Raw genomic sequence first — 17,249 nt, 5'->3', positions numbered from 1 at the left:
TTTTCTGATATTTTCCTTTTAAACCTCCTGCAGGGTCTACTTCTTTTTCTTCTTATGGCAACAGTGGATGGCATGAGGCCTCAAAACTGTCAAAATGATTCCAGTTTATGTGCAACCACCCCATCTAAAACACAATATGCAATGTTATATTTAACATTGACACTGGTATGCATCGGGTTAGGCGGTAGCCGCTTCACTTTGGCTACAATGGGAGCTAACCAATTTACAAAGGCTAAACATCAAGAAACTCATTTTAATTGGTATTTTTTTACATTGTATTTTGCTACTGTTATCGCCAGCACAGCAATTGTTTATGTTGAAGATAATGTGAGTTGGGCATGGGGATTTGGTATATGCATAATGGCAAATGTATTGGGATCAATCATTTTCTTGTTGGGAAAAAAGTATTATTATTATGATACGCCACAAGGGAGCCCATTCACAAGCTTGGCTCAGGTAATTGTTGCAAGTTTTAGGAAAAAGAAGATGGCTTTGTCTTCCCAAAGCCCTGACTATTATTACGGAGATGATCTGCAAAAAAAGATTGATGAACTACCTACAAACAGCTTCAGGTAATGTATAATTTCAATTTCTTCAATTATTCAGAACTGTTAATCAGAAAAAAGTTGCCAAATCTTTGGGACCATGCCTGTTGGTAGTCAAAATCCATCTCTCTTTTATATCACATTGCAGCATTTTTTAATGCGTAAGTTGAATAATTTTTGAGCGTATCTCAATTATTGAGATTAATAATTTTTATAGGATGTAGTTGAACTATGGACGTAGATGCCTTGAATTTAAATCTCGATGCCACCTGTCTATGAAAGTTGAATGCATCCGATGTGAGGTCATTTGTGAATCTAGCCTATATACATTTGTTCCCTCTTGGATATTCATATACTATTTCTTAACTTTTACTGCAAGTAGGGAAATAAAAATTAGTGCCATGTTGGGATATGATATTTCCTGCTCATTGTTGTAAGAGTCATGCTAGAGATACAACCTCCTTTACATGGAGGCTGACAGCTCCCTCACAACAAGGGAGGCCGGTGCATTTTTTTTTATTAGCGCACGCCCCCCTACTGTGAGGCGGTGTAATTTGTGGTAGCTCACTTCTATGAACAAAGGAAAAAGTCTCTTTGTCAAAAAAATAGGTGACAGAGGCTTTGACCTCCTCTCACAAGTTACAACGTCGGGTCCCATGATTAAAAAATTGGGAGGAAAAGGTGGCCCCACCCCCTAACGTGAGGGTCGATCAAAGCCTCTGTCACTCTTTTTTACAGAGGAGCTCGGTTCACAAATCTTATTTTTTTCCCCAACAACCAGTTTGACTACTCTTAGTCATTTCAACGAGAGATTATTTTGAAATTAGGTAATGAGACAAATAATAAGTTCAGCAACTTTTCTTTCTGCTGATCTTGCACCATTATCCTATGAATTAAAAATTGTCATAGGACAAAAGGGATACAGATTGTTGACACTGACTTCTAGTCTATTAATGTCATTGGCAATAAATGAAAAATAATACGTGTTTGTTGATATATTGTTACATAGGTTACTGAACAAAGCAGCAGTCAAAATTGAAGGAGACATTCTACCAAATGGCTCAATTGCAAAGCCATGGAATATTTGCACTGTGCAGCAAGTTGAAGACCTCAAAACTCTATTCCGAATCCTGCCGCTATGGTCCAGCAGTATACTTTTATCGACCCCGATTGGAATTCAGGGAAGCTTATCGGTTCTCCAAGCTCTAGCCATGGATCGTCAATTGGGACCGCACTTCAAGTTCCCAGCAGGTTCCCTTCTAGTCTTCACACTAGTAACCACTGCAATATGCCTTAGTCTCTTTGATCGTTTCCTATGGCCAACATGGAAGAAAATCTTCGGGCGAAATTCAACCCCACTTCAACGAGTTGGCATTGGCCACGTGTTTAACATGGCCAGCATGGTAGTTTCAGCCTTGGTTGAGACGAAAAGGCGTGCCACCGCCCATTCCCACCACATTCAAGGTTCAGACATGGTAGCCTTATCGGTCTTGTGGCTGGTCCCTCAACTGGTTATTGTGGGCATTGGGGAAGCATTCCACTTTCCAGGACAAGTTGCTTTGTACTATCAAGAATTTCCCTCTTCACTCAAGAGCTTGGCTACTGCAATGATTGCACTGGTAATTGGAATTGCCTATTATTTGAGCACCGCGGTGGTCGATTTATTTCGAAGAGTAACGACATGGTTGCCCGACGACATAAACAATGGCAATTTGGACTACCTGTATTGGGTCGTAGCAGTGCTCGGGGTTATCAACTTTGGATACTATCTCGCATGCGCATGCTTGTACGAATATAAAAATATCGACAAGGCAGAGACAGATGAGATGAATGATTGCACCGAAACTTTGACAGTAAAAAACTGAGATCGATTCAGTTGAACCTTTGACAGTTGATAGAATGTTTGGGAGCAATGATGAATAAAATCCTTCAGTCGTGTAAATGAAGTTTTGTCGTGTACAAGTAATTATGGGACTGGCTGCACGCTTTGTGCTAGTGAACTTCTGAATGGTTCCTCTTAGTGNACAAATTTAAATTGAGTGATCCAATTATAGCCCTTATTTGATTTATCAGAATTTTAGTAAATTTTGATCAAAACTGATGGAATGTAAGGTTGAAAAGAAGTTGATCCCATAAATTAAGTACTCGTTTAGTTCCCATTTTTTAGAACTCGTTTTTTTTTTTTCCAAATTCATTTCAACCACACATTTCATAAAACCTCAACTTTATCAACTTTTCAACCACACATTTCATCAATTTTTATTAGAATATACTAAAAATCTAATATTCATCTAAACCAAATATGAACTAGTTGATATTGATATAGATTTTAATCAAGTTTTGTAACTGTACCAAACATGGCATAATTTTTGTACAAGTTAAGAGCCTGTTTGAGAGTGATTTTGAAAATTAATTTTTTGACCGTTAGGAGAAAAGTGGGATCCACTTGTGAGAGAAAAAGTCAAATATGATGGCTGAAATAATGAAATAACTGTTAAAAAATTAATTTTTTTGTCTGAAAAATCACTTCTAAATAGGCTGTAAATGACCATCAATATTTTTACCCGGTGCATTTGTAAAATACGGATTATAATTGGTGGAAATTAATATTGCATACGACCCAACAATAATTTGTCTTAATTGGACATTCGTGAGCACTTTTCGTTTACATTTGATTTGCTACCAATTTGTCAACAATGCCATCAAATTCCAAGCACATTTAATATGTATTAAAATATGATAATACCAATGAAAAGACATGTTATTATCATTTTAATTATTTCATCTTGACTAGTTTTTTAATTATCAAGTAAAATTCTTATAAATTAGTTAAAATCCCTAGAAAGATAAATCCGAAGTGGTGCGAGGAGAAATTAGCAAACTTTTTTCAAGATTTGAGCTGTTAACATTTAAATTTAATGGTTGGTATAGAAAGTCAATTTGGTAATGCATTAGAAGCTTCGACTTAATTTCATAGCATATTATTTGTATCAAACAGGAAAATATAACGTAATTACGTAACCCAAAAGTATAACGCACCAAGAGCAAATGAAAAATCACCTTGTGTAAAATTATTACATGTAGAATTAATTAAACCCCAATGGATTCTTTATAAGTGAGACGCACTTTTAAGGGTTGTGCTTGTTGTACACTCTTGACACACAACTTATGGCCATCGTTTAGCAAACTGCCAACAGAGGACAATGGTCTAATATGATCAATTTGATAAGCTCTTCTAATTTTCTATAACCTGCCCATGGTAAGATCGAAGGTAAGATCGAAGTCTGACTTGACAATAGGTTAAACCGGGCTATCCAACCCGCTTTACTCGCTCCGTACATATCTAATTTTAATGTGATTTGTATTCATGTAAGCAAAAATGTTTGCAAAAATATCTCTTCAAAGTAAATTAAGTGGGACTCTGCCTAATTGACGTGGTAAGAAAAAATAAACAATGTAAAGATGTTCGTCTATATGTAGAAGCTTTGGTCAAACAAAGTGAGTCAACAAATTAAACTCTCTCTCATTTTTCTTGTATCGTATAAAATATTTCACGGATGAAATTTAAATATTATAGTCTATTTATCAAATATTAATGTCACGTGAACTATAAATCTTTCTATTTATCTACATTAAACTGCAATTCATTATATGCATTGAAAATGCTCATATACATAAATTTTGATACATTTAAACAAAAATTATGCTATATGCACAAAGTCGATTGACAAAGTAATATATGTACCAATCATTTCAACAACAAATTTTAAGGGTTGTGCTTACTGTACACTCTTGACACACAGCCCCCTCACATGAGCCGTCATGTGAAGAGGCTATGACATTGTACAGCCCTAACAGTTTAATCCCACTTCTAATATTTAAGAGTCAACCTTGAACTTAAACTTCAGTCCTTGTTTGGGCCCCAACCCATTCCGGTGAAAAAAATATATTTTTGAATAGTGTATTAATAGAAAATGTGTTGTTAAAAAATAAAGAAAAGTTTTATATTTGCGTCTAATATTATTTTATTGAAAAATGTGTGACTGAAATGATGTCAAAACACTGTTTGAAAATACTTTTTTTTTTTTTCCAAAAATGGGGTTCAAATAAATTTTCTATTTTAAATAGTCAGATTGACTCTCTAAATTCTAAAAGTTAAATACATTAAATATTTTAGTTGTTAAGTGCTAAAAAGAAAAGTTTTATATTTGCGTCTAATATTATTTTATTGAAAAATGTGTGGTTGAAATGATGTCAAAACACTGTTTGAAAATACTTTTTTTTTTTCCAAAAATGGGGTTCAAATAAATTTTCTATTTTAAATAGTCAGATTGACTCTCTAAATTCTAAAAGTTAAATACGTTAAATATTTTAGTTGTTAAATGCTAAAGTACATGAAAATGATAAAATGGTGTTAAAAGATACCCTATAATTATAGGTAAGAATTAGGGTTGGAGAGGAACAATTTTATGATAATTAAGGCTGGACTGCATGGATACAATGATTATTCACTAACTAGTATTAAATTGCAACAGTAAAGAGTTTGTTGGAGTGTATACAAAGTTTTACTCTTTAAATTTAAGGGTTCGATAGTGATTTTGAGAATTGATTTTTTGACCGTTAGAAGAAAAGTGGGAGCCATTTGTGAGAGAAAAAGTCAAAAATTACTATTAGAGTGGTAAAATAACGATTAAAAAATCAATTTTTTGAGGTGAAAAATCACTCCAAACGGAGCCTAAATATGCAATCTATTGAAGCTGAGAATGTTTTTTTAAAATAAAAAGTTTCTTAAAGATACTCTAATCTATTATCACTAATTTTTGAATAACTACAAAAAAAAAAATAAAGAATTATAATTGAACAGTAAAGATAATAAAGCTAAAAGAATCAAGGCAGATATTGATAAGTTTTACTTATAATTATAAGCTTAAAGTGAAATTATAAGTAATTATAAGTGGAATAAAAGCTGCTTCTTCTTCCTTTATTTTTTTATTTTATATCAAACTGATCATCTTACTTATAATTCATTTCAACATTGAACTATCGGTGTTCTTTGATAGCAAAATTAAGGGAAAATTGCAGCTGAGGTACCAAATCTTTCGTTTATTAGCAGACTTTGCCCAAACCTTTAGTTTGTGCCACCGGAGGTACCAAATTTCCAAAAAATTCGCACCCGGAGTCCAAACTGACAGAAACCGTTAGTTGACCCCAAAATTGACATTGACCAAAATTTGACCGATTTTTAAAGGGTTGAATATGTAACTTTATATTTTTCATATAAAAAATTAAAAATAAAAGAAATATACTTCATCTTCTCCACTTCACCCTACAAACATCCACCCAAAAACCAAAAATCAGGAACCACTCACTTCCCTACTTGCCAGCCGACCGCCCAACGCTACCCCTTCAACGCCAGTCGATCGCCCAACGCCACCCTTTCACTGCCTTCAAATTCTCCAAATAAACAGTCTTATCTGTATCTATATACACAGTCTTATTTCCTCTTTAAACGCAGGGGATTTCAGCTTTCTCACCGGAAAAAGAAAATCTTGGAATAAGTGCTTTTTTTCACAGCCTCCAATGAAAGGGAAAGCGAATACCGTTGAATAGCAGAAACAATTTCAGAAATCTAAGAGAAGAGAACCCATCACGGCATCACACATCATATTAGGTTTTCTTTATATAATGTCTTCTCCTCCTTGGTGGTTTTCAAAGAAGCACCTTTCGGCTTGGAGACTGGAAGCTTCTCCTCAATGGTTGTAACTGCATACTAACTAAATCTAGTTTTCTCCTTTGGCGTCACAATCGAATCTTCAACCATCTGAAATACAAATTTCAACCAAAAATAAAGGAAAAAAATCAGATCTAAAATTCATAAAAATGAAAATTCCAAATTCATAAAATTGGATTTGGCTCTGGGAGAAGAAGGGAAGGGTGGCGCAAATTTTTGTAATGACTGGACGTTGAGACGATGGTGCTGGCTGTGGCGGTGGTGGTTTTTGAGGCTCTGGAATTGGGGAAGAAGGGAAGGGTGGTGGGTGGTTTTATTATTTTGATTTTTGTTTTTTTAATTTAATTATTAATATATATTATAATTGTCTTTTTTGTTTAAAAAATGTAAAGTTACAATTTTAACCTTTAAAAATCAGTCAAAATTTTGGTCAATGTCAATTTTGGGGTCAGCTAACGGTTTTGATGGTCAAACTAACGGTTTCTATCAATTTGGACTCCGGGTACGAATTTTTTGAAGGTTTGGTACCTCCGGTGGCACAATCTAAAGATTTGGACAAAGTCTACTAATAAACGAAAGGTTTGATACCTCAGCTGCAATTTTCCCCAAAATTAACGGAAGGTTTGATGGAGCCATTAACCCATAAAGCGTTCAAATGTGAATATAAGTAGAGAGTTGGTGCCTTGATTGAAACAAACTTAAAATTGAGTGATCCAATTATAGCCCCTATTTTATTTATCAGAATTTAAGTAAATTTTGATCAAAATTGATGGAATGTAAGGTTGAAAAGAAGTTGATCTCATATATGTATGGTTAAAATTAAATATTTGATTGGTTCGCATTTTTCAGAACTCCTCTTCTATTTTTTTATTTTTTTTTAAAATTCATTTCAATCACACATTTCATAAATCATCAACTTTTATCAACTTTTCAACCACACATTTCATCATTTTTTTAATTAAAATCTACTAAAAATCTAATATTTATCTAAACCAAATATGAACCAGTTGATATTGATATAGATTTTAGGGAAAAATCAAGTTTTGCAAAAACATGGCATAATTTTTGTACAAGTTAAATGACCAGCAATATTTTTACCTGGTACATTTGTAAAATACGGGTTATAATTGGTGGAAATTAATATTTCATACGACACAACAATAATTTGTCTTAATTGGACATTCGTCAACACTTTTCGTTTACATTTGCTACCAATTTGTCAACAGATGCCATCAAATTCCAAGCACATTTAATATGTATTAAAATATGATAATACCAATGAAAAGACATGTTATTATCATTTTAATTATTTCATCTTGACTAGCTTTTCAATTATCAAGTAAAATTCTTATAAATTAGTTAAAATCCCTAGAAAGATAAATCCGAAGTGGTGCGAGGAAAAATTAGCTTACTTTTTTCAAGATTTGAGCTGTTTAGCATTTAAATTTAATGGTTGGAATGAAAAGTCAATTTGGTAATGCATTAGAAGCTTCGACTTAATTTCATAGCATATCGTTTGCATCAAACAGGAAAATATAACGTAATTACGTAACCCAAAAGTATAACGCACCAAGAGCAAATGAAAAAGCACCATGTGTAAAATTTGAGCATGATCGAATCGTGGTGGTTCAATGGCTGCACTGTGGCCAAAGATTAAAGTGCCAACCACTGTAGCTGTCGCCAACAGACTTCCCAATATAGCCATGCAGCTTTTAGTAAAGGACTTGTAGTGTGTGGCACTATACAATGATAATGACAAGTACATATATATGATATTTTTATTAAAATCGACCTAATATTATATTAGGTCAATAGTCAAATAACTTTAGAGTAATTACATATTGAGAAATGCAAAGGAGAATGAGTAAAAATTAGAGATGCCAGGCAAACTATTTTACTATTAAAGAGACACTTTTTAGTCTCTCATAAAAATTATGAAATTTATTTTGCACGACAAATTCTCCTAATTCGATCAAAAACAAATTTGTATTTACTCATATTTATATAACATTTCAACTTTTTATCAAACCATATTTATTTTCATACATTATATAGAATGGATTTTAATAAAAAGTAATGTTAGTTGCAGGGGTGGACACAGAGAAATTGAGTTAGGAAGCACAATCAAACATTGTACAAATCGAATAATTTATTTTTTATTTTTATTTTTGAATGATTCATATTTGACCCGAAAAAATGTAGATTTACATTTCAAAAATATTTCTTCATTAATATTTTACTAATCATTTTCATCTATTTGATTTTGAACAATAGTTTTTTTAATATTTTGCTCATCATAAGAAAATGCATATTTATGTTTTAAAAAATTGTGCATTTGATACAAACAATCAATTCAAGTAATCGAAAGAAAAAACAAATAACTAATATTCAATACTAATAATCAGTCAAATAAACACAATTCATTATATATAAGTTAAATTTTATATAATCAATTTAGACACGTGCTATATACATAAATATGATAGGAGAAAATGCAAATTTAGGTTCTAATTAGTTGAAAAATTGATTGAAAAGTGAAAATTTGTAGTAGATGTGATAATTGTAGAGAAATTATAGACGATTTTTAAAAATTAGAAGAGATAAGATTTTGGTAAAAGGCTTGAAAGAGAGAATATGATAGAGCAATAAAAAAGACCCAAAAATCAAATTTATTGTGATTTTGTCTCTATTTGGTGGGGATTAAAGTCCGATTTTTAGTAAATTTTGATAAAATTGTAGAAGTTCAGGAATCCAGGAAATATGTTATTAAAATTAATTATTAACTTTGATTTAGATTAAAATTTAATTTCAATCGATACCAAACATGACTTTATTTAAAAAAAAAACGAAAATCTCAAAAGTTCGGGGGTCAAGTGACCCCTTTGGGTCCGCCCATGGCTATTTGTACATCACGGTTTATAGATTTATATACAGAACGATGACACGAAAGGGAAAGAAAGAGAAAAAAGAAAGAGTCGAAGTCAATTAATATAATCTACATCATCATTCTGACAGTGAATCTGTAAAACATGACGTACAAATAACATTATTCTCCGATAAAACGGATTTTCATACATTATAGGGTGCATAGGAATCTTGTCTGTGTGGCTGCACAAATCCAAGGAGATATACATCATGTTGGTGCACGCTGAATTTTTCACTCCATCAAGCACACCTTACTGCAGAAAGGAAATTAAGCTTTTCTTGGCAGCTAAATCAGCATAACCTTTATTGATTAGAACACCGCATTAATAAACGGATTTTTTTTTTCTTGCAGGTTAAACTGCTTCCAGTGTTGACATCAGTATTCAGTTGAGACCTCCAAAATGTGAAAATGGATCAAACATGCAAGGATAAACATGAAGAGCTCAGTTTACCAAATATATAAATGGACACTAAATAAAGTGAGATATCTCCTCAATTGGATAACTGCCCTTTTTCATTTTTCCTTTTTTAAGAGCAAATTGTCCTCACGGGGTTAATTATAATTTGCGGTCACTCAGCTTTAACCAAAAATTTAATTGGGTCACCATACTTTAAAATTTGTGCCAGTTGTTTCAATATACTTTAACTACTCTTCTCTATTTAGGTCTGTCCATTCAAATGCACATATTGTCTAACGTTAGACCCTAGCGTGATTGTTATATATATATATATGAGTGATATTAAGAAATCTACAACTTGAGCTATTCTCTATCCACAAGTCTAACATATAAATTGAATGATGGAAAAAGATGGAGAAATCACTTCTTTCATGTCATTTTTCTACGATCGCCTAGGAGAATGATGGAAACCAAATCGCTTATCGTGCACGAGTAATGATTTTGTGATTCTTGCATTTATTCTCGTACACAATTTCATCCACATTACATTTTTTTATGACCACATAGGATGGGTTGTTAGAATGTAGCAACCACGTGAAATTTCTGGCGTTGAATGATGTGATGGAATTAAACGAAGTATCTAAATTGAGACAATTAAAAATATAACGACCCAATTGAAAATTGAGTCAAAGTACAATTGCTGCAAATAAATTTAATCTCGATCCTCCCTCAAGGTTTTTGTCCTTAATAGTCCTCGACCACCCATGCACCAAAACTCGTGGCACACTCTAATTTTTCATAATCTCAAACTTTTGGTGTCAAAACTAGTCAAGACACCTAGACCCGCAAAAGTTCACACATTAAAAACTCGACCTAGATCGATTCAATAATGTGTTGACAAGTCGTCTATATCTTTTATTGTATTCCTTTTCTCTTTAAAAATAAAAAAAATAAAAAATTCATACTTTTCTTTAAGATATTATTTGTTACCCCCTTATAAATCCTTATCTATTCCTCACTACTTTACAAATCCTCCTGTTCTTTCAAAGTTTTATACTGTTTTCTCTCCTCATAATACCTTCATTAACATTTCTTTGAGACATCTTGCTTTTCCAAATGTTGTTTGTGTTTCGCTCATTTGCTAATCACAATGCAAAATTAATACGACCCATGCCAAAGTGATAGAACATTCTCTCGTGTTATAATTAGTATGGTTGAGAGAAATGTTTGTAAATATAAAATTTGCATTTATTTATTTATTTTTATTTTTTTTGAATTTGGCGAAATACCTTTGATACCCAAGCCTCAGGATATATACCTTACCGAAGTCAAATTTTTTGTGCCAATTGTATGATATTGGTATTCCATGCTCTTATTGATCCTTCAAAATTCTCATAAAAAGATTGGCCAATCCTCAAGCGTGACTTCCATGCTCTAATTGACCAAAGATTTTAATTTTTACTCGGCGATTTTTACTATCTTGAAAAAAAGAATTGAGTAAATGGTGCAAATTACAGAAGAGAGCGAGACACGGTTCACTTTCTAGAAGACGAGATCTTTGAAGAATATATGCTAAGGCATCTCCATCCTTATTTTAGACATACTTCTAGAAAGTAGAAGCACAATTTGTGTCAAGTTATGAAACTACTTTCTAAATTGTTTATAAATACCAAAAAAAACTCTTTTTATCTACATATTTTGAGAACCCCACAATTACTATTCATTTATTCATTATTCCCAAACATCATTTTTTAATTTATAAAGGTTGAAAATGTAAAAAAATGACTTAAATAATTATGACAAAGGTATTTGTTTAAATATATGAGCTAATTAAACATTTAGTTCATTAAATAGCAAAATTAATTTATTTTACCCAGACAATCAAACATTCAATCCATGTTTGATAGAATAAAGAGATACGCATGGATGTGATAAAATTTATCACTTCTCCATGTCAAATCCAACGTATCAAATATATCCAACAAAGAAAATGACCACTTGAGAGGGGACAGGCAGTTATCACTGAGCATCAATTCACTAAGTAAATGACTGGAGCAGACTCAAGATTTCCCAAAAATTCAACAAACAAAGACTAGGGAATGAAAAAATTGAAACAAAATCGAGTAATTACATGGAAAGAATAGAATATCTTTTTGCATTGGCTCGTCGTGTAGAACCTATCTCAGGTCTCTGTACGCATATCTTAGACTGTAACGAATTCTTTGATGACTTTCTTCCGAAATTGTACTCTCTAAATGGAAGTCCCTGACCAGTATTCTTGAGAAGAAAAGGAAAATCAAAAGTTAGAAGCTATGTAGACTAAGAAATTAGACCTGGTAGGAAGAACGATATCATGTGAAAGAATAACAAAATACGACATGTACAAAGGTCCAAACATGTCAAGAAAAATGTAAACGGCATGGTCAAAGGTTTTCTGGTCTTACTTCTGCTTTAATTTCGTAAGGAGATGAAGCAAAATTTTAGATAACCTATCAAATTTAGAACTTGAAGGGTAACTCATGGCAATAACTCCCTAGCACCCTATCAAAATTTTGAAGGATAACCTATCGAGATTTTGGCCTACTTTAAACAAGTTCACATATCAAAATCTTACCAGGACTTGAGGTCACTCATGGCAGGCCAGTGTCCGCAGGGTAACTCCCTAGTACCCTCAAGAATGTGGCAAACTCCTGCCAAAAACCATACACTGTGTTAAGAGTCAAGAATAAACAAACAAATAATAACAAAAGCTTGAAAGAGCAAAAAGATAACAATGGAGCTCAAAGTACTAAGCAGATGCTAAAGATATAGTGTTTAGACTTAATCTCAGCTAATCAGAATCTTCTGGACTGAAATAAACTTATTCAATTGAATTTTTTTTGTTGGAACAATGTGGTCTATTTATAGGCTCCATAAACCTAAGGAATTAGAATCCTACTAGCTACGGAAATGTGTGAAAAAAAAATAGAAAAAAAAAGAAGAGAAAAAAGAACGCCACTACCTAATGTAAATAGGAAAGTTTGAAGCACTAGGACAACTCAAAAACCTATTATAACGTTATGCTTCAGTGGAAATTGTTCAACAAAAGAACTCTATTCAGTATTCTTTAAATTGAGTTTGTTTTGTGAACTCAATACCGAGGTACAGCATGATAGTGATAAACAAAAAGCTGATGTAAAAAATAATGTTGCCAATTGTGAAGAGCTCAAACTAAGACATAAAATTCTACATCATGTGCTCATCCTTGTCATAATGTGAATTACTATGGCATCAAGACAAACGGCTACTAAACTCTACTATATTGTCATAATTCCTCTGTCATCGCTCACATGAAAGTGTCGGGTGCATTACTAAGACCAAAAGGCATCGAAGACATTCGAACTGTCCATATCAAGTTGAAAATTTTGCTTTCCATTCATCTTCACCCCTAATCCAAATTTGATTATAACTTATAACCACCTTTTAAGCCTGCTCAGAAAATGTAATTCATCCAACAAGCCAATCTAGCATCCAATCATTAGGACATCACAACGAACTTCATCTTGCCAAGTGTACTCATCAAAAACACCTCCGAGCAACAGAAATTTTCAGTGGCTTGACTACTACTATAGATGTCATATTTTCAGAATTGTCATTGTAAATTATCTCATCACACCCCTTTCCTTTACAGATGACCTGGGAATAAAAAATACTTCGTCATCTTCAATCCTCCCTTCTCCCAGCTACAGAGAAACTCACGAAACAACCTGACTTTCTCCTTGTATAGGCAACAAATCAATTTCATCACCCTTCCAATAGGAAAGTCTTGCCTTCAATGGGAAGTACATATATTTTCTCTTCGTTCTCAGTAGCAAATTTGTAATAACTAACAACTAAATTGACAAAAAATCATCAATTCAAACACTATTTTATTAACTTGATGAGGAAATGCATAGGCTTGACCTATATACATCGAATGGTAGATTTGTACGATTTTTTGTCATTGGCTCTTCAGCTCAATAAACTAATTGATTCCGTTTCTCTTTCACCTACATAGGACCCTTCAGCAACTTTCTTTGGTGTACGCCCAATTTTTATGTTTGCGTGGTCTCTTTTAGACGCCATCTGGGTATAACTTATGCATAAAACAGCAGCTAAATCTCTACCATTCAAACAGCTCATCTCATATGTCTTCATAGGACGCAAAGCTCCATATTGACCCACTTTTTTCCAGTGCTTTTAGACCATATTGATATACATTTTCTAAGTTGGAAACAAGAGTAATACTCATTTCATCTGATATGGAAAATTTGCATTTTTTTTAATTTTTAATTTCTTTATGACCATGGGTCTTTCGGTTAGCTTACGCGCATCTCGACTAATCCCATGAGACCCTGAAATTTACATTCCGATACTCACCTCAGTGACCCTGAAGGGGCTCGAACTGGTGATTATTGGAAAACAAATCCAAGAACTGACCACTGAATTACCCCTCAAGGTTATAGAAAATACACAATTCCCAATCCCAAGAAACAAGCTGTGAGTTGCTCATCAATCTCAAGGAGGATGACTCGAAGTGTATATGTTATAGAATTCATGGGTGTACTTAGCTTCTGTTGACACAAATAGTGGAATTGTTTTAACGAAGCCATCATATGAGCAGCAAGCATAAATTACTTTAAAAAATTTACAACGTAAGAATCTTCAGTTTTCCTTGCATAGTTCACCACTCTTCCAACCATGTTCATCATGGAAGAGGAACTCTCTTCAGTTTAAGTTTAGCAAAGAGTAGCATGTGCTCTTCCTACATCAACTTCCTAAGAAACAAATTCATCAAGCTAGCTTCCTAGTTATGTGCCCATTCTTCATTGGAAACCAGAAACATAAATTTGAACTCCTAAATTGAGATTAAGAGGTATCGTTAACCACTCTTCTAACCTATTGCACTCAGATTGGCATGAACTACGTGTTTATGGAAAGGGTTAATATTCCTGACCAAAATGTCCATTTCATCCTCCAGGCCTCCTTCCAATAGGTCCAAAGTGGTACCTCCATTTGGGATTCCATGTGATCTGTACGTAATTTTTTCGTATCAAGTTGCTCTATCCTCCTCTATCTCTCTTCCATCTATTGACTTGTGTCAACCTAGGAATTCTTGATTGCTGCATAACCATGATAAATTAAAATCAGCGTCTCCCCTAATACCAAAGTTGAGTGATGTAGATCAATCCTACTGTATTTAGGATAAAAGTTAGTTAATTATAATAAGATGTTTACTTGTAATAGGTTTTATCTTATTATTCTGATATTTTGTTTAGAATAGGATTTCTTTTCTTTATTGATTAGAATAGGATTTCTAATTTCTTTTGGATTGGGATTTATTTTAGTTACCTAAGCACACAAGTTATCAAAATTGCTTTTCTTCAACAAAACTCAAGGACGTGTTTTTTCAGGTGGGAGAGAATGATGTAGAACAATCCTACTGTAGTTAGGATAAAAGTTAGATAATTATAATTATAATAAGATGCTTAGTTGTAATAGGTTTTATCTTTTTATTCTAATATTATGTTTAGAATATGATTTCTTTTCTTTATTGATTAGAATAGGATTTCTAGTTTCTTTTGGATTGGGATTTATTTTAATTACCTTATATTAGTTTCCTAGTAATAGTAGGGAATAATTTTGCCCATATATACAAAGGCATTGTACACTTTTCAACAATAATCAATTATTATTCAATATATACGTGACATGATTGTTCAAATATCATTTTTATTTATTACATCATTCTTATTACAAGAATTTCATAACGCTTCCATACCATTGAGAGAACAAGCTTAAACCAACAATGATAAGAGATATTAAAGAAATAGAGGACAATATGGAAATCGAAGTAAATACTAAAGATTCAGTGATTTAGACATAAATATCAACAAACCAGAATTCCGGACAGAATAAAGTTCTTCAATCAATGTTTTAGTTGGAATTAGGCCTATTCCTAGGCTCTACAAACCTCAAGACTTCAAAACCAATTCTGACTAGCAAACATAAATCAATAAAAAAGTCCAGAACCAAATGTAACTCGAAAAGCATAACCAGTGAGAAAATTCTAAAACCTACTATAATTAGGAAAGCTTTGATGAGTTAGAAATTAAAATTAGTCACAACCTAAAAGAAAAGAATCTAAAAAACTTAATTTAATAATTCTAATCCAAGAAGGATTAGGGAAGAAAGCCTTCATATATCACTTCATTCAATACATAGTTACTTCAGATAGGATTTTAGGATGGCATAACCGTACCTTCAGATGACCAAGAGCATTTTGGGCTCTTTGGTCAGCCATGGATGCTTCAAAATCAACATAGAAAAGATACGGGAAATATCTGCCAGAATTTGATGTCTGATTAGATATAAATGCTTCCAAAGTAATAAAATAGCCAGATATCTAGAGATGTGACTGGTAATCAAGCTTCTATTTGAACCAACTGTGGGTCTACTATGACAGACATGTTTATGTGACTTCATCTACAACATTCATTATAAAAGATTAACAGTTTGCTGCATGTACTTGGGAAATCCATTGGTACCGTCATCAAGTGTTGGCAAAGTCTGCTTCTGCAATGGACGGCTTTCAATCTACATAAGCAGAAATTTGAACAATGGATTTGAGCCATTGACAATAACTGAGCAGAGACGACACTTACAGGATCAAAGGAAAGAAAAACTCACCTTTGTAAGGTTAACATTCCTCATGGCGAAAACAGCAAGTGCTTTGAAAAGCATCCCTGGACCTTCCTCAAGTGAGAAGACTATACTTGTCTGGTAAATGATAACAGATAAATAAATAAATAGGTGCATATTCACTGCAAAAAGAGTAGAAAATAAAGTCGAGATATGCATTTCTTTTGAGGTTCCTACAGCTGTTATCTGCGGTAGCTAACCTTGAAAGGTTTATCAATTCCCGGTATAATAGGTTCCCTAGCCAGCATAAGAAAGCGGGTGACATTATCAGAATCATCCTGGAAAGGAACAAGGAAGACAAATGAGAAAATGCACATGTTTGTGTGTATTTATATGTGAATTCCACATACTATGAAAATCAATAACTCAACTTAGAAGTCAACAAACTCCGCAAGCCTACCTGTATGTCTTCAGCAAGTATGTTCAAACCATAAATGCTTGCAGCAATCTTGCTGGCAACTGCTCCAGCATCCTTGAGTTTATGGAAAGCAACATGCTACAGATTTAAAATGCAAAAGCATGAAAGGTTAAAAATATGAACTGGACTCAATTAGTTTTCTCAGCACAAGCATAAAGCTAATCAAACTATTCAAAGCATGCAAGAGAAATCAGTCATGTTTTTTTTCTAAAGTTAATCAGACAAGAAAATGGCCCGAAAATCTAGGCAAGACTGAAAATGTTGGTTTCAAATTCCTTTGCAGGTATTATTAGCCCACGCAACACTTGCTACAAGAAAGAATTTGATCACATATGATAGAAGATGAGAGCTTATTATGATATATCATTTGCTCCGGACAATTGTTATTAGCTATCAATTACTCACCTTGGCTGCACCAGCAGTATCGTCCACAGCTTCTCTGACCAGTCCCAACCCAGTTAACGTGGACTCACACTGTGAAAGAGCCTGGAGCATCAAAGTATACAGATAAG

At 33.2% G+C, this 17,249-nt stretch overlaps 2 protein-coding genes across 2 annotated transcripts; one reads left to right on the top strand and one right to left on the bottom strand.

The window, feature by feature from the left end:
* The first annotated feature begins 31 nt into the window (after window positions 1–31).
* On the top strand, window positions 32–2,549 carry LOC111393670 (protein NRT1/ PTR FAMILY 2.6-like). The gene is made up of 2 exons (XM_023019325.1): window positions 32–572; window positions 1,555–2,549. Exons 1-2 carry the CDS (start codon window positions 55–57, stop codon window positions 2,408–2,410), a joined length of 1,374 nt encoding a protein of 457 aa, XP_022875093.1. The 5' UTR covers window positions 32–54; the 3' UTR covers window positions 2,411–2,549.
* An 8,931-nt stretch (window positions 2,550–11,480) lies between these two features.
* Window positions 11,481–17,243, bottom strand: LOC111393669 (arogenate dehydratase/prephenate dehydratase 2, chloroplastic-like). Its single transcript, XM_023019323.1, has 8 exons — window positions 17,143–17,243; window positions 16,720–16,815; window positions 16,520–16,597; window positions 16,308–16,397; window positions 16,147–16,214; window positions 15,880–15,961; window positions 12,214–12,289; window positions 11,481–11,876 (listed from the first exon to the last, which is right to left on the bottom strand). The coding sequence occupies exons 1-7, from the start codon at window positions 17,230–17,232 to the stop codon at window positions 12,230–12,232; spliced, it is 564 nt and encodes a 187-aa protein (XP_022875091.1). The 5' UTR covers window positions 17,233–17,243; the 3' UTR covers window positions 11,481–11,876; window positions 12,214–12,229.
* Window positions 17,244–17,249: the final 6 nt, after the last annotated feature.

Source organism: Olea europaea, chromosome 4, assembly GCF_002742605.1.
Source record: "Olea europaea var. sylvestris chromosome 4, O_europaea_v1, whole genome shotgun sequence".
Lineage (NCBI taxonomy): Eukaryota > Viridiplantae > Streptophyta > Magnoliopsida > Lamiales > Oleaceae > Olea > Olea europaea.
Note: the sequence above shows the minus strand (reverse complement) of the source record. Positions and strands in the feature narration are given on the sequence as shown.